Source organism: Nyctereutes procyonoides, unplaced genomic scaffold (assembly GCF_905146905.1).
Source record: "Nyctereutes procyonoides isolate TBG_1078 unplaced genomic scaffold, NYPRO_anot_genome, whole genome shotgun sequence".
Lineage (NCBI taxonomy): Eukaryota > Metazoa > Chordata > Mammalia > Carnivora > Canidae > Nyctereutes > Nyctereutes procyonoides.
The window spans coordinates 19,427,691-19,452,511 of record NW_026575141.1 but is presented as its reverse complement, the minus strand read 5'-3'; the positions used below and the strand labels follow the sequence as shown (position 1 = coordinate 19,452,511).

The following is a 24,821-nucleotide window of genomic DNA, read 5'->3' as shown; positions in this document are numbered from 1 at the left end:
AAATAAATAAATAAATAAATAAATAAATAAATAAATAAATAAATAAATCTTTAAAGATGGGACTACTCTATATTAAAAGGCCCTTCAGGAATTTTAGCAGGCATTTTATCCCTCAGATTTAAACTAAGTGAAGGTGTTCCATTTTTTCTACACTCTAAGAGTTTTTTCCAATAAAGGGAAACCTACCCGGATGCCAAATTTGCCAACTCATTGAGTCCAGGTAAAAGAATAAAGGCACAAAATGCTTCACCTCTAACCTCTGATGGATTGCTACACCCGCAGGAAGCGCCGGGCGGACCTCCAGCATCCCAGCATTCCCCGCGCTGCTCCCGTTGCTCTCCTACCGCGTCTCTATGGTAAGTGCCGGCCTCGGAGGCAGCCGGGGCGCTGGTGGCTCAGGCGAGGAAAAGTCAAGAGTTCCAACTTTCCTTTCGGCCTGACAGGCTTTTGGCGCGGAGCGTCGCCATGTCAGAGAAGAAGCAGCCGGTAGATTTGGGTCTCCTGGAGGAAGACGACGAGTTCGAGGAGTTCCCTGCCGAAGGTAACCGGCCGCGCCCCGGCCCCTGGGGCCTGTGGGGCCTGTGGGGCCTGTGGGCCGCGCGGACGGTGACTCAGGCCTCCGGGGCGGAGTCGGCGCCGGCGGGAAGCCTGGACCCCTGCGGCCGGTCCTCGAGGCTCCACACGCGCGACCCTCCTTGCGACAGGCCTGGGGCTCGGCGTGCCCGGGCGCCTCCTCAGTGAGGCCGAGGGCCTCCTGCTTCCTCATTGGGAGGAGCCACGGCGTCCTGGGCCTCTGGCCCCGCGTCCAGCACGCTGGGCCCTTCCACTCTTCCGCTGGGTTACCCGCCGCCTCGTTCATGCCTCTGTAAATCCCCCCCCCCTTTTTCCCCGTTATTTTCTTGTAGTGTGCCAGCCTTCCTCTGCCCCTAAGCCATCTAGAACTGAATTGCTGTATCTGGTTAGGCCAGGGTTGCTCACTTGCAGGACTTGACAAATGAAGCCTGTGAGGTAGAATGGGAGGATCGGTGTTGGTGGATAATAAATGACACGTTATTACCTTATCCTTGTTTTTCACTTTTGACCGCTTCAAACTAACAAAGTTAAGTATTTGTAAGACGCTAAAACGTCTCTACATTTTTATTAGTTTCATAGTTACCAAGAGGAGCTTCGTTTTCTCATTGCAACTGATGGCAAATAAGTAACATTTATTGGGCGATTACTTGTCTAAGTACTTTGCTTGTATTAATTCATTTTCCAGTTCTAGCAAATAGGTACTGGTATTACCATTTTTCAGATAAAGACGTCGACGTTTGGAACTATTAAGAAACTTGTCCAGTGGCCCATAGCTGGCCAGCCATGATGGGCACTTTTTTTTTTTTTTTTTAGAAATAATGTACTGCCTCTGTTTATTTTTTAGATCGTTGTTGTTGCCAGGTAGGTTTCCAGAATTATTTGCTTTATTGGGTAATTGTAATGTGTAGGATAAATATTTGTCTTGTAAGAAGAGGCTACTATGGGGTAGGCTTTCTGAAGGTGGTAGGAAGAGAACTGTGGTTAATGGTGTACAAATCTGTTGTTGAGCAATTACTGCTTCACTAACATTGTCATAAGTTGTACCCCCTGGTGATCCTGTTGTGCATAAAAACCACATAGCTTGAGCATCTGTTCTTTTTACTTATGGTGTGTACTCTGTTATTTTGCTTAGTGGCAGAAGACATTAGTGTGCATAGGACACAAACTCATGAGCTAACCCAGAGGACATTTCAGTGGGTTTAATCTGTCCACACGTGTTTTCTCCCTCTCTCTTTTTAAAAGATTTTATTTGTTTTATTTGAGAGAGAAAATGAGCTGGCGGCAGTGAGCATTGGAAAAGCAGGCCCCCAGCTGAACAGGGAGCCCGGCGGGGGCTGGATCCCAGGACCCTGAAGTCATGACCTGAGCTGAAGGCAGATGCTCAACTGAGCCACCCAGGCGCCCCCAGACATGTTCTTTACCTCACTGTTAAATTGGTTCATAATCTAACATTGAACTGTATAGTAGAGAACTGGTTTATTGAGGGTAGGATCAACTTTTTACTCAAACTTCATATTTCAAATAGCTTTATCGCATACAAAGTACAATGTTAAACACTTTATTTACATTATATAGGCTAACTGTCACCACAGCCATCAGGAAACCAATGCTTAGATTTAAAAAGCTTGCTATTAAGTAGTGAAGCCAGGATCTGAAAGGTCTCTGTGACTCCCCAATATAAACTCTAGTTTTAACCTTTAGCAAAGTGCCTGGCACATACATAGTAGCTGGTTAATAAATGCTTGATGAACAAATGAACCTGTATTTAAAGTAAGTAGTTGAGAACTGACTGTTTAGAAAGCTCTAGAAATAATTGTGTACCTAATGATACACATGATTTTTCTCAGCAACTTCCATTTCATCAGTTTTTGCAGAATATGTAGTTCTTACTCTAAGCTTATGTTGTGAGCAGCAGTCTGTTCAGAGTCTTGTTATATAGTAAAAAATGTCATTAAATAGGAAAAGCAGAGGATTTTTCTAGAGGGGAGGAGAAGAGGGAGAGAAAATCTTAAGTAGGCTCCATGCTCAGCAACCCTAAGATCATGACCTGAGCCAAAATCAAGAGTTGGTGGATTAACCAACTGAGCCACCCAGGTGCCCTGAGAATTTTTTTTTCTTTTTTGAAGACAAAGCCCTCTTACAGCAGAACCAATTTATTAGAATTAGTAATTCACCACTTGTTGGTAACTCACCACTAAAGAATATTTGTTGTCTTCAGGTTTGAATGTGTAGAATCTAATTCATTTAGGAATTTTTCCATTTAGAATGAAAAATAACATTTAAATGCTATTGTTTGGTTCAGGTTTCTGTGTTTCTTCTGTGGTTTATAACTTAGGCAGGTTTTTGTTTTGTGTTAATTTGAATTGAGATTTTGCGGGGCACAAAATTAGCCCAATAGGTGAAACCAATCAATATTTACTAATAAAAACTGCTCTTATAAAAACCAAAACTAAAAGAAAAATACCTGGAAAAATATCACCAAGGAATTACTGAATTATTCTCTCTTGAAACTATACATTTCTTCCTTTGGGTAGTCATAGTTTAGTCTCACTGATGCTCAGTGTGATCCGTGGACCAGCAGTTTTGGCATTAGCTGGCAGCTTATTAGAAATGCAGTATCTCAACCTAGACCTTCTGAATTAGTTTGGACTTTACCAAGATTCTTAAAAGATTTGTATGCACATTAAAGTTGGAGAATAACTAAATGGCCTATTTTGAATTTTTTAGTATGTGGGTTTTCAGTTCAATGATTATGCCCTGAATTACTTTCCTAATTCTCTGCCTTCTTAGGAAATTCTCTTGTGATTGTCCTTACAGTAAATGTGCCAATGACAAACTCACTAACAGATACAACTTAAAATGACCTCTAATCACCTTTTCTATCTACAGGAGGTCTGATTTTCAGTGGCCTTGTTGCCTCTCTGCTCCAGAAAGTGGATGATACCCATTGTCTAGGGTAGCTTGCCGTTACAAGAGACTGCTACATGAAAGCCATTCCTGAAGTTCTGTATCCCTGGTTTGACTAATGGATTGTCCATCTTTTTTGGGAGTGTTGTTGCTACATCTCATCCCAGATAAGAACTTGTTTGCAAGGATGTCATCCAGTCATTTTAAGGAGGGGGATTTTCTGTATGAAAATGTGCTTTCCTGGAGCTTCTTTGTTTCTTCTTCTTCTTTTTTTTTTTTTTTAAAGATTTTATTTATTTATTCATGATAGAGAGAGAGAGAGAGAGAGTGCGAGAGGCAGAGACACAGGCAGAGGGAGAAGCAGGCTCCATGCCAGGAGCCCGATGTGAGATTCAATCCTGGGACTCCAGGATCACACCCTGGACCAAAGGCAGGCGCCAAACCACTGAGTCACCCAGGGATCCCCTTCTTTGTTTCTTCTGAATAGTTACTCAGTGTGACCTATAACAGTGGTGGTGGGGGTGATTCTCTGAATGTCTAAAGGAACAAATGCTTCTTTAAAAAAAAAAAAAAACTTGTCATTATTTAGTCTGTGGATCTGTGTTACATTGGTAGTTCCTCACAGTTACTCTGATAGATGTATAATCTGGTCATTAAGAACTGTTTAAAAATAATGTTTAGGATCTTTGTGAAATGCATTCTGCAACTTTTTTGAGTATTTAAACTGAGAATAGGCTTTATGAGGAGGACATTCAACATACTGGATATGATTGATTATAATTGTGGAGGTTTTGACATGGTTAGAACTGGAAAGCAACTTAAAATCTGAAGGTAAAACTTGTCAAGCTCACACAGCTAGGTTGGTAATAGTAGAGCAGGGTCTAATACTTTATAATTTAATACTTTATAATTTATTTGGAACGTCAAACAATTTTTCATATCAGACAGATATTGAAAGGATATTTAAAATATTTTCATTAATCACCTTCCTTTGACAATTAGAAGTGGGTGAGAGTAAAAATGGGAAGAACAAGTGGGCTTTTAGGTTCTTTTGTTCTTTCTGTGCCAGAATTGAGATGGGGTTTTTGTTTGTTTGTTTGTTTGTTTTTTGCTTTTTGATTTTGTTTTTTTGGTAGGGAAAAAAGTCTTTAGAGTATTTAAAAGGAAATTGAGTTTGCCTCTAGAAGTAATGGTATTTATAAGAAATTTCTGTTATACTAAGTATCCTATAATTTTTCTATGATCAGTGAAGCTACTTTATTATCTGATAAAAGGCAGTGTACTACCTATGTACCTTCCCACCCTCCTTGAGAAATTGCTGCAGAAGAGACTGTTATTGATGGAAATCTGTCTGTTGAGACAAACTGCTGGTTCCCTCTGGAATAACTGAGGTACTCTCACCTAACAAAGTAGGACAATTTATAATGGTTCTTATCCAGGGAGGTATTTTTGAATGTCATATTCACCTGACAGGTGCAAATGTGAAGTGATGACCAACATTTAGGGGTAAAAGCCAAGGATTTTAAATGCTTGTTATGCATAGACCTGTACTGCACAAGAAGAATCATTCTGTGAAAAATGCCACAGAGAAATACTTACAATGATTGGATACCAAATGGACTAAACCATCAATAGGATTTCTTAGAATCTTAAATATAAAGGTAGATATAACTGAAACTGACTGTGTCAATAATGTACTAGTCAGTTAACCAGTGCCCACAAGAGCTCTGCTATTTTCAATTATTAAATGTAATATAGTGGACATGTAAATAACACTATCACATTTAAATTAGTTACATGGTAGTAACAAGAAATGAAGAAGTTGTATTACTAAAAATAAAGATAAATACGATGAATGACAGAGTGCTTGTTGAGTGTCCATTCATGGTAATTCTATGCAGGAAGAAAGTTTTTGAACCCTGGAATGGAAAAAGCACAGTGAATCTAAGATCAGACCTAGGTTTACAATTCATCTTTCATCAACTTGTAGCTTTTCAATTCATGTTAGTTACTTAATTTCTTTAAAATACTTTTATTGTATTATATATATGATAATTATACAAGTAACTGCTTGTAGTAAAAATTTAAACCTTTAAAGCGCATAAAGTAAAAAGGAAAAGCACTGTTTCTCCCTGCCTTTCCCTCAAAACATTTGTCATACTCCAGGGGTTGCCACTGTTAATTGGTTAATTTAGTATCCTTCCAAAATTTATGTATATAGTGTGTTTATATATATTTTTAAAATACAGAGGACCATATTATAGTATTTTTCATTCTAGAGCAGTTCTCAGTTTGTCTTTGACTTTCATAATTTTGACACTCTTGAAGTTTACAGGCCAGTTACTTTGCAGGATATTCCTCAACTTGGATTTATCCTGTTTTCACATGTTTAGATTTAGGTTCTACACCTCGGCAAGAGTATCATAGTTGTGATTCTGTGTTCTCATTGCATCCTGTCAGGTGGAACGTGATTCACATTTGTTCCATTACAATGATGTTCACTTTGATCACTTTATTAAGGTAGTGTCTGTGAGACTTTTCCAACATTAGATTACTCATTTTCCCTTTTTAATTAATAGGCATTTTGTGAAACTATGGAAATAACAATATTCCATTCGTTGTCAAACTTTCAGTTTATTCATTTGGCTCATATAGACTCATGGATTCTCGTTTAATGGGTTATAATAGGTTGCTATTACTCATTTTGATCCTCTAATTGTCCTATATTTGAACATGTGGAGCCCCCTTATACTGTCTTCTGTGACCTTTTGACACATCGTTGTCATTCTTTGTGCATTTCCAAGCATTCTGACACAAAAAGGTATTATAAGTTGATCTTGTTCTTTCCCTTCTCTAATTCTGGAGTCAGCTATTTCTCCAAGGAGCTTTTTTTTTTTAGTGGAGAATGATATTCAGAAGGCAAGATCCTAACTCCAGTTGTGCTATTTGCTTTGGGGACCCTCTTAGTAAAGGGAACTAGGAAATATACAAATGTGTGTATATACTTATACTCTTTTGCTTTTATATGTGTGTGTTTATAAAATCATGAGTTCACACAGTATCTCCAATCACAGTTCAGCACCGCAGGGTTCATTCTAGCTTTTTTCCTTTCCATATTTGTAACTCCCTTCCCCAACAGTGAGAAACCTGACTTTCATTGTCTTAAATATATTGTCTATTTGGTCATCCTACCCCCTAGCCAATCTTTGTTACCCCCTCCACCGTAGTTGCCTTCTTTATGTCACTTGGGCTTCAACATTCTTTGCCAGGCCACCTTCTCCTTACTTCAGCACAGGATAACTTTTTCACCCTGTTCAGGTCTGATACACCAGTCATGCTATGCTCTGCTTCTATAGGAATGCCCTCTTGGCTTTGCTTGGGCTCTGACACCTCATCTGGTACTAGGTGCATTTTCAATTTTGACATATAGCTTTAAATTGCCTTCGAGAAGGGTTAAACCAATTAAAATTTCTATCTGTAGTTTACCTCTTCCCTCATAAGGTTGCCTATACTTCATATTAAGCTTTTTAGTCATTGTGAAACTGATGGATGAAGAACGGAATGTCATCATTATGATTTTGGGATTGATTTGAGTGAGATTGACCATTATGTTTTTCCTTGAACTGTTACCATCTTAGGCTAAATCCTCAGTTTCTTCATATGTAATTTGTAGATAATAGAGTCATGTAAGTTTTACATGAATGTGTTGAGATATTTGAATTGCCATGCAGAATACTGTAGACTGTGAGTGGCTTAAACAATGGAAATTTGTTTTCTCACAGCTGGAGGCTGGGAAGTCCAAGATCAAGGTGTTGGCTGCTTCAGTTATTGGTGAGAACTCTGGTTTGCAGACTGCTGCCTTCTCATTATGTCCCCATAAGGTGTAGAGAGAATGAGTGTCTCTTTGGTGTCTCTTCCTGTAATGGCACTAATCACATCATGAGGACTCTACCCTCATGACCTTATACAACTCTAATTACCTTCCAAAGACCCCAGCTCCGAATACCATTACATTGGGGGTTAGAGCTTCATCATAAGTATTTTGTGGTGGAGGGAGGGACACATTCAGTTCATACCAGTAGTACATGTAAAATGCATAGCACAGAGTTTGGCATTAAGTGGTATTCAATAAACATTAGTCCAGTTTCTTCTTTCTAAGCTTCTTAGGGAACTGGATTTTGGTTATTTGGTATATACTTAGAATTTCGGTTTCTGGCAAATATTTTATTTGTAATTTTAGGTATATCCAAAATTAAGGTTGTTAAGTTTGTTGATTATTAAAAAATTGATTTTTTTCTAGTATTAAAAACTTTTAAATAATACTGTCACTTTTTTTCCCAAAAGTGCTTTAAAAATAGTGTATTATTCACATAAAATATAAAGATACACAAAACAGCAGCACATATTATTTAAGGATGCACAGAGATAGATGTACAAGAAGTATAAAGAAATACAGTGGAGTGAAAAAGCCCTAAATCAGGATACTGGTGCTTGGGAGGGGATAGTGAGAGGTGTAGTCCAGGGTATTAAACAGTAAAAATTACTTTGAAAAACTATTTGGATTAGCTGTTTCACTGATTCTATAGAATAAACAAGCAGTAAGTAATTGTGACTTCAGTATGTAATATTATTCCTGGTTTGTTGTTAAACATTACTCATTGAAAGATGTGATAAATTGTTGAAAACATTGAGAGGAAAATAAAAGTTTCAAAGTTTCAAAAACTATGTTTATACTCTTCTGAAATATTAAAAATTCACCAAGTATATTTTTTTCCTGTGTTGTGTATGTAATGTTTGTTAGAAATAGTATTGTCTTTTTTCTGGAACATGTTTTTCTTCTTACTTTCTTTACCCCCTCCAGTTCCTGTGAAGTGATTAGTGCATAATAAATGATTTATTCATTCAGTATATATTTGTTGAGTGCTTCCTATAAATCTGGCACTGAATGGTGGAGAGAGAATGATGTAAGCTGCCATTTATCAGCTGTAAGTGCTTTAGATACATAGTCTCATCCATATAGTAGCCTTATGAAGATTTTATGCTTGGGACTCCAAAAATTTCAGTAATTTACTAGGTCACAGTTAAGTAGAGGCTGCACTGAGACAGATTTTACTCCTTAGGTAGATACTTGTCTTTGAATTTAGAAATACCAGAGAGGCAGGGCATAGTGATTTTCGCAGTAAGTTTGAGCTTTTTAGTATTTTGAAGGTGTTTATCTTGTGGAGGTGGAGCTCCAAGCCCTTCCTTCTTCACTCCATTAAACCAGAGCAACTTTGTTTTTACTTATCTTTTGGGCGTCTGGGTAAGATTTCACTGAGTTTCTTTCCAGTGGTGGGTGGGGGTAAGGAGGGTTGGGAATTAGACAAATGGTAATAAGGTGTAACAGTAGTTGAAAAGAAAGGGAAAAAAAGAGAAAAAAAAAAGGGATATTATTTCCAGTTGTATACAACTGAGATAGTAACATTTGAACAGAGCCTTAAAAAGATAGAAACGTAGAAAAGGGTTTTAAAAAGAAAGAGAAAAGCATAGATTCTTGGAGGTGAAAAAATGTGTTTTTATTTGGCTGTGAAATAGTGTTTATAAGTGCAGGTAGTTTGGGCTTAATATTGGAAAGCTTTAAGCCAAATGTCCAGTTTGGACTATCCTTTGATACATGAGAAGTGGAGTTTTTTGGTTTGGTATGTGTGAGCTTCCTTTAAGCAGTAGGCAGTTTAGAAAAAACCAACCCAGCAGAATTAATTTGGAAAGGTAGAAAAGAGACAGTCAGGGAAGCTGATTAGCAAATTGTTGAAATAGCTTACCTGCGGACTAAGGGCCTGAGGAAGGTTGTTATTAGGAAAGAAGTGAAGAGAGTGATGCAAAAATAACAAAACTTTGGCAGCTAGTTCGATAAGGACTGTTGGGAATAAGAAGAAATAGGTTGTGATTTTGCACTTGAATGTCTAGTGGAAGACAGGTTCGTGGGGTTCCCATCTTAACTCAGTCATTTGGAGGATCAGAATGAGAGAATTGAGACAAGTGTAGGGCATGAGGGCTTACAAATGATGAGATTAATGGCTTTTGGGAATTTTCTAAAAGTATAGAGAAAAACACTTAGCACTAACAAAGAGAAAGTCAGCATAACTTTATTGTGGAACCATTCTCCTAGAGGCTTGTATTCTTAAATTATTGATGAAAGGAATCATGTTTGAATTTTCTTCTTTTAAAATATAAGAACAATATAAATGGTTATGTAAGTTTTTTTGAGCCTCTGTTTCAGACTGCTGAGCATAAATAACTGAAAGCTCTCCAGTAGTATGGTAACATCATTTATGACTTGCTTTTGGTTGTTTGGTCTGAAGTTCCTTGATGAAATTTTTGGGCCTTGTTGGAGAAAATATGGTAATATGATGCTATGCTAGGAACTGATTTTTAGCCACTGAATAGACATGAGATCTGTAGGGTCTAGTTGTTTTTGTATCATGGTAACCTATAGAAATTACATTTTTAAAAGGTTTAATCTACTTTATATAGTTGAAGCAGGAACACGTATATATCTCAAAACGGCTAGATCTGGGATGGCTTTATTATCATATTCATGAGCATAATGATGATGATTGCAACCATTACTGTTTTATTTTACACTTAACTGTGATGGGACATGTACAATTAAAATTTTTTCGAACTTTAATCTTTCTTTCTTTCTTCTTTTTTTTTAAAGATTTTATTTATTCATAGAGATGCAGAGAGAGAGAGAGGCAGAGACACAGGCAGAGGGAGAAGCAGGCTCCATGCAGGGAGCCCGACATGGGACTCGATCCAGGGTCTCCAGGATCGCGCCCTGGGCTGCAGGCGGCGCCAAACCACTGCGCCACCGGGCCTGCCCTAATCTTTTCTTTAAAATACTTGTCTTCATATAATGTTCTGCATATAGAGGCACATTTTTTATTTGAAGAAACTTTGTCAAAGATTATTTTGTTTATATGCGGATTTGCTTTACTATTAATGAATGAAAATTTGATGCTCCACATTGGTATAAAATAGGGCATTTGCAACCTTATATGGTATAAGTGGAATTTTTTATTTTTCTTCAAAGTAGTGTACATCATACATTTAAGAAATTTTGGAATGTGTATTGGAGAGTGGGGAGAGTAAGTAATTTCACAGATAATAAGTTGAGAGGAAGCCCTTTTCCATCCTTAAGTATCAAGGTGCTACTTAAAGTATGTGGGATCTTTGATAGTTCAGATTTGTGAAATTTAAGGCCAGTTACAGATGTAATTCTCTGGCATATGTGGGCAAATCCAAATTTGGGGGCCAAGTCTTAAATGATTTAGAATTCCTAGAAACTTATGTATTAGGCATCTGTTATTGGTTATTTCCAATACTGACTTCTTAAAATATGGTAATTTTTTTTACCAGTACACATCTGGAGGCCTGCACACTGAAGTAAACACAGCTGTGGTTATTTAAATGATTAATCACAATCCTGGCAGTGCATTTAGTGTTGAAGATGAAGTGTATACTTTTATAAAGTCATCTATGTATTGAAGAAAAGCATTAGACATGAATCAGGTATCCTTTGATTTTTTTCTTATTTTGCCCTTTTCAAAAACTAATTTTGGGTTTAAAGCTTTAAAAAGGGGTGATTAAATAAAACTGCATAGTTATCAGTATAGATTTATAATTGAAAATTAAAACACAAATCAGGGATATATTACAAGAAATGCCAGATATCAGCAATTATAACAATCGTGGCTTTTTAATTTTCACATCTATTTATTATGAGTATACATACATTGTAATTTGCATATATTGTAACATGTACAGTGTGGAGGATTTATAAGTGTTGGCAAACAATACTTAGGTGTATTATACCTTATCACTTAAACTTTTACTAATATACTATGTTCAGTACGTTATTAATAAGTCTAGGGGCGTTTGGGTGGCTTAGTTAGCTGAGTGTCTGCCTTCAGCTCAGAACATGATCTCAGGGTCCTGGGATCAAGCCCCATATTGGGATCCCTGCTCACAGGGAGTCTACATCTCCCTCTCCCTCTGCCCCTGCCATTTGTCTCTCTCTCTCAAATAAATAAATAAAATGTATAAAAATAAATAAAATCTTTAAAGTTTCCACTAAAAATAGATTATGGATTCCCATTTGTCAGTGTGAATGAACACATGTTTTTTCATTGGTGTTCTTGTTAAATAATTTAAGATGCTTAATAAGTTGTAATTCAAAAGGTTATATATTGTCTTAGATTCTTCACCTGTGGTAATTGGAAGGATAGTATGTCATACAGAGTTCTTCAGTGGATCTTTCTCCTAAGATAAGGCGTTAAGGTTAAAGAGTAATATACTGAAATTCATATGATTATTTATGAAGAATTTGACCAACTTTTCCATTTTTGTATCTTTGTCTACTCAATAGTGTCGTAATTATGAAGTACCCTGTAATACTTTTAAAGAAATACAGAACTATCATGATGAATCTTTTTGTGTGTTCTACCTAAAATTTTGCTCACAGTATGGTCCTGCCCCACTCTCATGAACCAGTCTTTTCTTTCAATTTTATTTTTACCTTCTTCATTTTCCTTTCCTTGCCATTAAAATAGCATGAGACAGTTTTAAAAGGAGAGACACTTTATCTGTATGCTAAATGATCATCAGAATTCAACTTGATAAACCAAAACTTGTACCATTCTTAAAATTTTTTAAAAGACACTGTTTAAACTAGTATTTTTTTGTATATTTTTTATTGGAGTTCGATTTGCCAACATACAGGATAAACTAGTATTTTTCATGTTAAGAATTTTGATTTTTTCTATCCTACTTAGAGTTAGGAATTGGGAGCTCCTACAAAACAAGTTACTGAGTTTGTTACGTTTCTTTTTGGTGAGTCTCTGAGGCTGTTGGATACAAATTAGCAGGTGTGGATTTCTTTTTGGTTTTTTTTTTTTTTTTTTTAGTCCGTTAAGTTAAAAATTCTTCAGTTACAAGCCAGCTTGAAGACATTTGAATGATAACAAGTAATACAGTATTGAAATCAGCATTTTGAATCAGGTCATAGTAAGATTAAAAGTTCCTGGTGGAGGGTGGTTTGCTCTTCTTGAAAGGGTAGGCCTACAAGATTAGCAGAGAAATGTGAAGTATTTTATTTTATAGTTCTAGACACAGTATTGTTTTTTTACTAGGGAGTAGTGTAGGCAGAAACAACCTAGTTAACAGTTCAGGAAGCTGGTTAGTTAGAACTGTTGCAGGCTGATGATGGGAGGCTTTATGTCTTAGAACTTTTAAAACAGTTTAGTTGTGACTTGAGTTACATCACCCCCTTTATTCAAGAGCATATTATCTGGTCTTAATGTATTCAGATTATTTTGTTGGAACATTATACTCTATTAGATATCTTTATGAAGAGTACAGTAAAACAAATACTTGACAATTCCTATTTCTAGGCTCAGTGCAAATATATATAAATTTTAGGATTTGAGGTCATGAAATATTATTAGAAAAAGTTAAATATTTTCTTGTAAGACAGTCTTCACCTTCTTTGTTGTATAGTAGTGATAATGGAGCTGGTTTTCAAACAAGGGTATAATGTTCAGTGATCTCCAAAGCTTTTTCTGAAATTTTGTAACTTTAAACAGTATTTCATCTTAGCCATTTTATAAAAACTTAAAGTATTAAAGCCATGCCTTGCTACATTGTAGTGTAATTATATAGTTTTATGCCAATTTTTTATACTGGAGCTTAGTGTAATTAGCACAACATAAGAATCATAAAATCCTAAGCTGTCTGTTAATACTATTAGGTAGCTCCAGAGCTATAGGTTACAATAAGACTGGAGGGAATGTAACCTATAACTCTGGAACTATCTAATATAGTATTAATAGAAAGTATAGTTCCATTTACCCAGTGTTTTATTGAGTGTCAACTGTGTGCCCAGCATTCAGCTCTGGATATCAGACTTGAAGATTTAGTAAAATCTGGTTCCTACCTGAAGGTTTTGAAAAGTAATGGGTAGGAATGGTGGTGATATTTTAGACATCAGTGGAGGATGGATATAAACTGTATAAGACTGGGGTGGGGGGACAGAAAGACTACAGTAATATTTATGAAGGGAATAATCCTAAATTAATATGTGACAGTAAGAATAGAGAATTGGAGACTTATTCTGGAGATAATTGGCACTTGAAAGGGACATAATGAGTGATTGTGGTAGTTAAAGGAGAAAGCGTAGCTAAGATTCCTCCTAAGTTTCTTTCTGTCTTGGGGGACCAGATAAATAGATGTACTTTATTCTGTTCTTAAATCATGATGATGACATGTACTGCATTTAAAAATTTTGTTAGGTACATAACGTAATGAATAATATACCCATGTTATGAAAGATTGTTGAATAGTTTTAACTTATATGTACATTATAAGGGAAACCTAATATCACACCTTTTGTTATTTTTCAAGTTGAAATGTTCTTAGCCACGATTCTAATAAGTAATTACTAAGGTGACGCTTATGGCTAGGACATGAGAGAGTATAACTTTACTGTTTTGGGAGGGAAAGGGGTCATTCAACAATATACAAGGTCTGATTTAGAGTTCTGTTTCATCATTCATAGCCATTTGGTGTGCATGATGCTAGGTCCTGTTTGTGGTTTAAGAATAAAAAGGTAAATAAAACAGAGTTGTTACTTTTAAGGAGCTCAGACATAAATGATGGACATAGACATATAAATTGATAATTATGGTTGTAAGTGCTATAATTTAGACACAAAAGAGGAACCTAATCTCTGAAGGTAAAGAGGGGGAGATGGGCATAGGGAAGGCTTCCAGAGATGATTTACAAAATGATTGTTTTAAACTACTTTTCCCACCTTTTAATTTTGAAACTTTCAACCCTATAGAAAAGTTTTTAAAAAGAGGACAAAAAAAAAAAAAAAAAAAAAGAGGACAAGGTCCGGAGTGAACAAAATGGATGATGGGTCAAAAGGTACAACTTCCAGTTACAAAATAAGTCATAGAAATGTAATGTATATAGCATGGCAACTATAGTTAGTAATACTGTATTGCATATTTAAAAGTTGCTAAGAGAGTAAATCTTAAAAGTACTCATCACAAGAAAAAATTTAGTGACTATATGGTAATGGATGTTATCTAAACTTTTCGTGGTTATCATTTTGAAAAATATACAATTACTGAATCATATTGTATATCTGAAACTAACGTCCTGTGTCACTTGTACTTCAATTAAAAAAGACAAATATCTAAGGTTTTTCAGTTGCTAACATTTTGTCATGTTTATTTTATTTCTATCATATATGACAGAAGTATATATGATATATATCAAATCTATTTGAAAACCACCTGCAAGTAAACTGTTGACAAAGTAACACAATTCTTAAATATTTTAGCATGCATGTCTTAAAGGGGGGCATGCTCCTCTAAAACAATTTTATAATCATGTTTCAGAAAATTAATATGATATCCAGACATACAATCCATAACCACAGACATTACTGACTGTTCCAGAAAAATATCTAGTCAGTTTTTCTCCGCAATCCAGCATACATACCATTAGTTTACCTACACATTATGTTGGTTGTTTTATCACTCTAGGCTTTTAAAAATGTAAAACAGTCCTTTTTTTTTTTTTTTTTTTTTGTTTTTCATGACATTAACTTACTTGAAGATACTAGTTATAAAGAGTTTCACATTCTGGATTTGCCTGATAGTTCTCTCATGGTTAGATTAAGGGTCAGCATTTTTAATGAGAGTACTGGATAGGTGATGTTTATTTCTCGTTGCATTACATCAAGAGACATACTACAATTTGTCACAATTTTTTGGTGATGTTAAATTTAATCTTTGGTTAAGATTGTGATTATCAGATCTCTCCATTTTTTTCCCTGTTGTAATAAGTATGTAATCTACCCTGTAGTCCCAGCTATTTTTCACTCACTAGTTTTAGTATCCATTGATCCTTGCCCAAATTGCACTGAGGATTGCAAATTGGTGATTTTCTAATTCTGTCATTCTTTCTGCATTTATTTCCGTGGGAATTGTAAAGAGCATCCCCTCCCCAGCAGCCTCTCCCCCAACATATTGCTATGGACTCATGGATTTTTCATTTAATTCAATCTGTCATTCTTTGTGATTCTTAAATTGTTCCAGATTTGGCCAGTGGAAACACTTTTTAGGCTAGTTTTTGTACTTTTTGACATGTTTTCGAGCATTATAAAAAAGAATCCCACATTTACCTATTAACTTTCTTATTCTAGATCTGAGATCAGTTGTTTCTTCAGCGAGCCATAGTTCCTTTTAATGAGGAATGGTATTTTAACTAAGTAGGCATCAGGTCCAGTAGTAGGTTCAAAAGAAGGCAGAAAGACAAAAAGATGAGAGAAACAGCATGTTTGATGACTAGAAAATTTTAGGAAATTTCAAAACATGAAGTTAGGGCTGAATGAAAATGAAGATCTTGTGGATTGCTCTTCACAGTTTTTTTTTCAAGGAGGAAATGTGTATGAGAGAGTACTTTAAGCCACATGACTAACATGAGTGAGTCATCCCAGTGGATTTAAATTTAAATAATTAAAAATATTTATCTTAAAACAAATACATTACGCAAAATCATACAGATTTTTTTGTAAGAAAACAAAGCTATGTCAAAATTATAGCAGGTGGTCCATCTTAAGTAGGACAGCAGAGTATGCATAAACTCTCTTCTGGGATGCTTTGATGTTATTTGAAAAAAAGAATACATAGTGACATTCTCACCCTAGAGGCTAGATTTTTATCAGGATGGAAAAAGTAGAAGCAAGAAGAACTTGATAGAAGAATATTGCCATTATATAGGTAAGAAATGGTAATGTGAATGTTTGAGGTAATAGGGAAGGAGATGTTAGTTTACATATGTTTTCTAAATATTGTAAGCAAAAGCTAAAATCTAACCCCTCCCCCACCACCAAAAGGGAAAGAAGAAAAAAGGAAATTGAGAAAACTAAACACTACAGCATTCCTCTTTGTACATATTTATATTTGTCCTTTAAAAATAAAAATTTTACATTGATAATAGGCAAATGTTAGTAATGGCTAATAATTTGGTCCATTTTTTAATTTATGTATGAGTTACCCTTTTATATGTTTAGCAGTTTTGAATTCCAGGCTGGTATCTTCCTGCTCTTCAATTTACTTTTGCGTTGTTGGTGCTGTTTTGGAAGATTGTGAAATAGACCTTATAAAAATTAGCCCAAGGAAAAATCAGGAAAGTAAATATCCTCCTGAAATTATAATAAATTTTCATGACAAATAGAATTTTTAAAATTAACTTCTGTTTTAGATTATCTGCAAATTCAAGAATTGAGAGAACAAGACTTTCTTACAGATACAGTATTAAATGTTTTGAATTGTGAGTCTTGAATGGCAAACTTTCTGAAGTTTCTGTATTTATGGAAATAACATGTGAGAAGTATTTAGATAGCATCTGTTTCTGTTTTTAGACTGGGCTGGTTTAGATGAAGATGAAGATGCACATGTCTGGGAGGATAATTGGGATGATGACAATGTAGAGGATGATTTCTCCAATCAGTTACGGTAAGCTTTACGTCAGATTTTATATAGCTTAGTATTAATTGTAAGGACGGAATATGTAACTTACATATGATAATTGACCTCTTTAAAAGATAATTAATCTTTAAAATATCTTTTTGAATTATGGAAAAGAAAACCTATTACGTTCATCTATGTTTCTAAACATGAATGCTTTGTGTAATTGCATAGGACTTTTATTCTTTCTAGTTTCTTTACAAAGGTAGTTAAATAGAAGCATATTTGCAATTTTTTATTTATGTGGGTTTAATTCTGTCAACATTAATTTTCCACCAATGTTGAATAACTCAGCAGAAATTAGAACCAGAGTGCGAGGATCCAAAAGATTGGTGATTCTTAAACTGGAATTGGGGTGATGGGAGTGTACCTTTTCATATTCCTGTACAAATTTACCTAATATGGTTGATTGAAGTAAAATTCATGTATCATAAAATTAATCATTTTAAAGTGTTCAATTCAGTGGCAGTTTGTATATTCATAGTGTTGTGCCGCCATCATGTCTATGTAATTCCAAAGCATTTCCATCACCCCAAAAGGAAACAGCATATCTATTGAGCAATTACTCTGCATTCCTCTTTTTCTAGTCCCTGCTTTCTGTCTATAGATTTGCCTGTTTTAGATATGTCATAAAAATGGAATCATACAATAAGTGATCTAGTATGTCTAGCTTCATATAGTTAGTATAATGTTCTCACCTTCCATCCATGCCATAGCATGTATCAGTACTTCATTCCTCTTAATGGCTGAATAACATTGTATGATATGCTACAGTTTGTTTATCCATTCATCAGTAGATGGGCTTTGGGTTGTTTTTGGATACTGTGAACTGTGTTATTACTGTGAGCATTTATGTACAAGTTTTTGTTTGAATACTTATTTCCAGTTTGGGGGAATGTAATCCCAGGAGTGGAATTTGTGGATCATATAATTCTGTTTAACTTTTTGAGGAACTGCCAAACTCTTTTTCCACAGCAGCTTTACAGTTTTATATTACTACCAATCGTGTATGAAGGTTCTAAATTGTCTACATTCTCATCAAAACTTTTTTTTTTTTTTAGTATAATCATCCTAATGGATGTGGACTGATATCTCAGTGTGGTTTTGATTTTCATTTCCCTTATGACTAATGATGAGCCTTTTTTTCAATATATTTGTTGACAATTTGTATATCTTCTTTGGAGAAATAATCTAGTCAAGTCCTTTGCCCATTTTTAAGTTGGGTTGATTGTCTTTTTGTTGTTGAGTTGTCAGAATTCTTTATATATTCTGAGTACTAATCCCTCAGCAGACCTATTGTGTACAGATATTTTCTCCCATTCTGTTCACTTGTCTTTTCACTTTGGTCACAGTGTTTTTGCACATAAGTTTTTTGGTTTCTTTCTTTTTTTTTTTTTTTAAACTATTTACTCATGAGAGACATAGAAAGGCAGAGACATAGAGGGAGAAGCAGGCTCCCTATGGGGAGCCTGATGCTGTACTCCATCCATGGACCCCCATATCACGCCCTGAGTTGAAGGAAGATGCTCAACCATTGAGCCAGCCGGGTATCCTTGCACATAAGTTTTTAACTCAGATGAAGTCAAGTTTATCTACTTTTTAAAGAAATTACTGCCAGATTCAAAGAAAATTTATCCCTATGTTTTTATCTAACAATTTTGGAATTTTAGTTCCCGACATTTAGGTCTAAGATCCATTTCGAATTAATTTTTGTACATGGTTTGCGATAAGAGTCTAACTTCATTCTTTTGCAAATGGATATCCAGTTATACCAGTACCATTTGTTAAAGAGACAATTCTTTCCTCCCTAATTTTATTTTGATTCAACCCATATATATCTGTCTTGGCCCCGGAGTTATCTAAGTAAACTGTCATACTTTTCTCAAATCAAGACCTAGTGGTTCTACTGCAGTTCTAACTTTCTGGTCTAGTACATTTGTTTAAAAAAGATGATTTATAATAAATTTAATGATGATGCAGTACCTTTTGTTCTACACTGCATTTTTCATAGGCTCAAAAACCCTACATTCTAAAGACATTTTAGTATTTTGCTGGAGACTAATAACAATTTTATCTATCACCTTTCTCCCCTTTTTGAAAATGGCACAATTTACCTTTCACTGTTATTCTGATATTTTTACAGTTCTCCATGATTTCTCAAAATGGCTGACTCTGTTTTTTGACTGTATCTTTCATTCTTTCAGTTCCCTGAGATGTAATTATTCAGAACCTAGAGATTTTAAACTACTTTAATACAGTTTAGAGTTATCTCACCTGTCTTAGTTTTCAATTTTGTACTAACGATGTTTTTCCTGTTGCACTTTTATGAACAAGATAGGAACCATAGCTGTTAAACAACAATTCTGCTTTTTCTCTAAATCTGTTAATACTACATCTCTTCTAAGCATTGAATCTGTTCTCATTCTTCTTTATTCATGTATGGCTCTCAGAACTTTTTTTGTTCTTTTCTTTCTCAGTCCATTCTGTGATTAAATTCTGTGTGTATAAATTCTTGCCACTTTTCTTTTTGCATTTATTTTTGATTTATGTTCTTTTAAAACTGAACATCAGAGAACACTTTGCTACCTTGTTTTTAAGTAGGCATCCCCCCCTTGCTTCCCTCACTAGGCTCATATTATGTTGTTAGAGTATTTTCAGGTCTTCTGCCTCTGCTGATCCCCATTCTTACTTCTTAATCATCTGTCCGTTTTTTTTTCTCTTACCTTGAAATTTTTCAAGTTGAAGCTAAATGAGTTTTCTTCCTTTGCTATTCACAAAAGTCAAATTTCTCCAAAATATTTTTCTTTTTTGTCTTTCAAAATCAGAAAATAGCACTTTTCTCTTAAAAATTACATTAAGACATTATTAAATACAGTGATCTAACCAGGGGACTTTTAGTAGTAAATACATTGATAATTGAATTTTTGCCACTACTGCATCTTGCCCTTATGCTGGCTTGAAAGTAGAGCATATTATTTGTGGCTTATTGTTTTTATAATACACCTACATGATGTTCTTAGGTTCTCTCTTGTGTTCTGCTTTTAGGCTTGTGGATTTCCATAAGAATATAAATTTTTTGATACTTTTATTAGTGAATAAGATTTTTCTTTTTATTTCCCTGTGTGAATCATGAGTTGTTTTTCCACATGTGGGCTAATATATCACCAGTGCTATAAAATAGAACTTACTGTATTAGTGGAAATGTTCTATAAACTGCCCTATCCAGTACAGAAGCCCCTAGCCGCATATAGCTCTTGAGCACATGAAATGTAGCTAGTGCAGCTGGTGAATGGAATTTTATTTTATTTTATTTTATTTTATTTTATTTTATTTTATTTTATTTTATTTTATTTTATTTTATTTTATTTTAATAAATAGCTACATGCAACTTCTATATTGGACATTTCAGCCTCAGATAATATTTTTATCTTTGCTTTAAAAAAATTATGATTAACAAGTCTCTTGCAAAGATGTTCTTTCTAGTTTTGGAAAACATATAGAGGTCCCTAATATGATATTATAAGCCACGGTAAGTAAAGAACATGTTTCACTGTGTTCTGATATTGTATATGAATCCTAATCCATCTCACTTTGGAGAAGCAGTACATTTTCTAGAATCACTCTGATTCCCTGGGTTCCAACTCCAGACTGCCTGTGAACAGCTACATGTCTTAGCAAGGACTTAGCCTTCCACTCTCCAGTGTTTTTCTCTTTCAGTGTAATTACTCCTAACAAGTAGAAGTAAGGCCACCTGTGTCTCCCAAGTAACTACAAGTCATTATAGAGAAATACATCAGAAAGAGCAAAAACAGAGTAACTTAATTCTTCTTGGAGTTTTGGAGACATGTTCAATAGGAATGGGTAGGATTAATTCTGCTGACCTTACTTCACATGTTACATTAAAAAATCCAAGAAGCCAATATTGTTCTTGATTTACTGTGTTAAATTTAGCCACTGTCCTATAGCAGAGTACTTTCTTGGATAAGAGGGGTTCTCAAACCTACCAGTGGCTATTTGTCATATTCTTCTTTTGTTGAAAAAGGAAAGCTGCTGTTTTGTTCAAGCAGTGTACATTTGCTCTGTATGTCCTATGCTACTGTTCCAATAGTGCTGGATTTCTTTTCTTCTCACATCTCTTTGTTAGATTTTTTTTCATTCAACAAGCTGATGACACTAGTGTATTTGTATTGTTTTGTGTTTTGTACTTAGTGGCCTCAATTTATTGTTCTTTTGATTGATTTTTATACTAAATTCTAGCAAAAAACTTTTCATCTTCTCTAAAAATTTAGCTAATAGGAAAGCATATCATCATCTCCTTTGAGTTTGTTTACAATGTGTAAATGTGGTTAGTCACCACCTCCTCTCAGTAAGGCAGGTGCAAACCTGGACTGATTTGGTATACTTGTTAACTAAATTGTAGGCTGAATTTTGGGGATTTGTTGTTGTTGTAAAATAAGAGAAAGTGAATAACAGAACATTGGTTCTGTTAAAGGCAACAGAAAATTATTATTTAAGAAACTTTTGGGATGCCTGGATGGCTCAGTGGTTGAGCCTCTGCCTTCAGCTCAGGGTGTGATCCTGGGGTCCCCCTGCCTGTCTCTCTGTCATAAATAAACAAACAAACAAACAAATAAATAAATAAATAAAATCTTTTAAAAAAAAGAAACTTAAAATTATTTCCATTTTTAACTAGAAAACATGAAGGACAGACATAATTTTTAATCTCCGGGCAAACGGTGGAGGGTAGGGGAGTGGGTAAAGGAAGCATTTTGGTTAAATTTAGCAAAAGGAGTAGTATCAGAAATTTGTGTTGATCTTTTGACTCCTAAATGGATGATTTACCAACAGTCTATACTGTCCTCTACACTTGACCAGAAGAAAAAATATTGTATATGAATAATCTCTTACTTTAATATTATTTATGGATCTTAGATCAGTATTTGTATTATAAAGAACTATAAAAATTTTAGAGATATTTGGTTAAGTGAATAATAAATATACAGCATTCCTACATGTGTTTTTTGTTTGTTTGTTTAAAGGTTTATTTATTCATGAGAGAGAGAGAGAGAGGCAGAGACATAGGCAGAGAGAGAAGCAGGCTCTTCGCAGGAACTGGATGTGGGACTCAATCCCAGATCCCGGGATCATGACCTGAGCCAAAGGCAGACGCTGAACTGCTGAGCCACCCAGGCGTCCCACCTACATGTGTTTTTTGTGTTGTGTTTACATTGAATAGTGTGATAATATCCAAGCTAAATTACACTTGAGAACAAATGTCAGTTTATCTTACGGGATGTAATGGTGTAGGGCACATTAATCCTACTTTACATTTATACAGTGTTTTATCATATTTTGGCCCTGAAATAATTTTGTTGTGAACTTCTATAAAATTGAATTGTGGCAGAGAAGTTACTGATGATACTTGGAGTGGTAGTGTGAGTAGCTGAAATTGATTACAAGGCTAACTTTTTTTGTGCATCTGTTTTATACAAAGCAGATCAACAATTGCAGTTAATATGCTCAGAGTATGACTGAAACTTTAGGTTGAATAAATAAAATTATAAAAATATCTTTTAAAGTGTGTGTATTTTTAAATTTTTGAGTTTTTTATCCATATTTAAAATTTTTAAAGTAAAATTTTTAGTATTTTATAACTTGTATTTCTTTTGTCTACATATAGTTAATGCAGAATAATTCCCATGCACCTTTACATTTGATTAATAATTTTTGTCTTGGTTAGAGCAATAGATATATGTCAGTATAAAGCAGTCTGTCTATTCTTTGTGTAAATAGCGATAATACCTATTATGATGATTTTAAAATTCCTAAAAAGCTTGATATCAAATATCTTGTGTTCTTGGCTGTGTGGTTGGTAATTCTTGAAATTTGCTTAAATATTTATTATGAAAAAAATAAATATTTATTATGAACAGGACATTTGTATGTATTTCAAAGATATTTGGAAGATAGTAGTAAATCTCTCATATTTCTTTGTTAAATAGATTTATCAGAAAATTAAGGAGTATGAAATATAAGTTAATTTATGGGAAAGCAGAATTTTATTAGCATTATGTTGATTCACATTCAGTTTTTTTCTTATACAGATTTTCTTTTAAGGGAGTAAAGTAAAGCTAGCTGATAGTATTTTAAATGGGTGCCTAGGCTTAGCTCATTGTTTTATTTATTGTATTATTTATAAAAACACTCTGTTCCTTTAATTTATCATAAAGAATGTCCAGTGATGTTGTTCTTTTGTGTTTTATTATAGAGCTGAACTAGAGAAACATGGTTATAAGATGGAGACCTCATAGCATCCAGAAGAAGTATTGAAGTAATCTAAACTTGAACTGTTTATTAAATTCTAGGACAGAGAACCCAGGATGGAACACTTAAAAAATGTTTATTTCATTACCCGTTTGGATTTATTTTTGTTTTTGTAACAAAAAAAATAAATGTTTTGATCTAATCTTGGTTTGGATCAGAAGTCTTGATTTTTTGCTGCCTGTCATTAATTTTCTCAGACTATTTGTGATTTTCTCGGACTTCAGTATATAGAGATAGTAAATTCATCTGATCCCCAATTCAGTACTTTTGTTTAACCACATCAATTTAATGCTGAACTTATTTATAAGGTTACTTCTCCTAAGTTACATTTAACCTTAATCTCATCTGTATTTTTGAAAGCTCAGGAAACACTTGCTGACATCTCTAAGATGACCCTTTAAAACCTGTGTTTTAAAAATATTAATCATTTTCAATTGCTGTAATTAGTTCCTAGCCATTAATAATAGTATTAATAGTTGACAGAGTAGTACTAGTACTTAAAATCAAGTGGTTTGATCACAGTTCTAAGAATATGTCTTCTGTCAGAATTGGTGAGGTAGGATCAAGATACTTTGTTAACATAGGCATATTCTCAGGTACTACGTAACAGATGTATTTAGTATAATTAATATTCTGCAAAGTGATTATTGTTGCCACACCTACTTTTGTGAGGGAGATATAATTTAGTTGGTAAAGGATTCTTCCTGTTAAGACTTAGAATGAAGCTAATGTATAGCTTTTATTAGAAATATTTTCAAAGTTGAATGTGTTATTTAGGAGAATTAGAACTGTTGAATAAAGTGTAAAATTTATGTGACATATATTGACACCAAAATAAAGTTAAGTGCCTAAAATATAATTTCAGTTATGCCTCAAAATGATTTTGAACATAAGTAAGTTTTTTCCTTAGACCAAGCATAAATCTGCCTTGCCTACATGACAGAACTGCTGGATAAGCAGATAGACTAAGAAATAACAAAGATCTCTGGAAAGTGTAAAAGCAGCTCCTATTTTTATGATCCTGTAGTGCAGCACAAGCAGGCCTGCTACTGTTGTGGCATGTGAAGAAATATTTTGACGTATATGTTCTCCTTACTCTGGTCAGTGATTATCTTTAGATGCTGTATCAGTGGTCACTTGTACAGTGTCAGATCAGTACCCAGAAGGATGGCTACCTCATAGGACTTTAAATTGGTGCAGGGTATAATCTTGAAACCTTATCAGAATTGGGCAGAGGCTTTCATGGGTTTTCACTAGTTATCTAGTGTTTTGTTCTTAATGAAATTTCAAACTTTAGTTTTGGTGTTCTTTTCTGTTAAGGATTGAGTACCTGAAAACTGGTATTTGGTATTAGGATGATGAAGCCATCAGTGGTAGAAAGTGAGACTAGTAAGCAGCTGAAGAAAATTATTTTTATGGGATTTTACAGTTAAC

At 34.6% G+C, this 24,821-nt stretch overlaps 1 protein-coding gene across 1 annotated transcript; it reads left to right on the top strand.

Moving 5' to 3' along the window:
* The first annotated feature begins 338 nt into the window (after nucleotides 1–338).
* SEM1 (SEM1 26S proteasome subunit) lies at nucleotides 339–23,529 on the top strand. Its single transcript, XM_055307578.1, has 3 exons — nucleotides 339–541; nucleotides 16,958–17,051; nucleotides 23,332–23,529. Exons 1-3 carry the CDS (start codon nucleotides 466–468, stop codon nucleotides 23,372–23,374), a joined length of 213 nt encoding a protein of 70 aa, XP_055163553.1. The 5' UTR covers nucleotides 339–465; the 3' UTR covers nucleotides 23,375–23,529.
* Nucleotides 23,530–24,821: the final 1,292 nt, after the last annotated feature.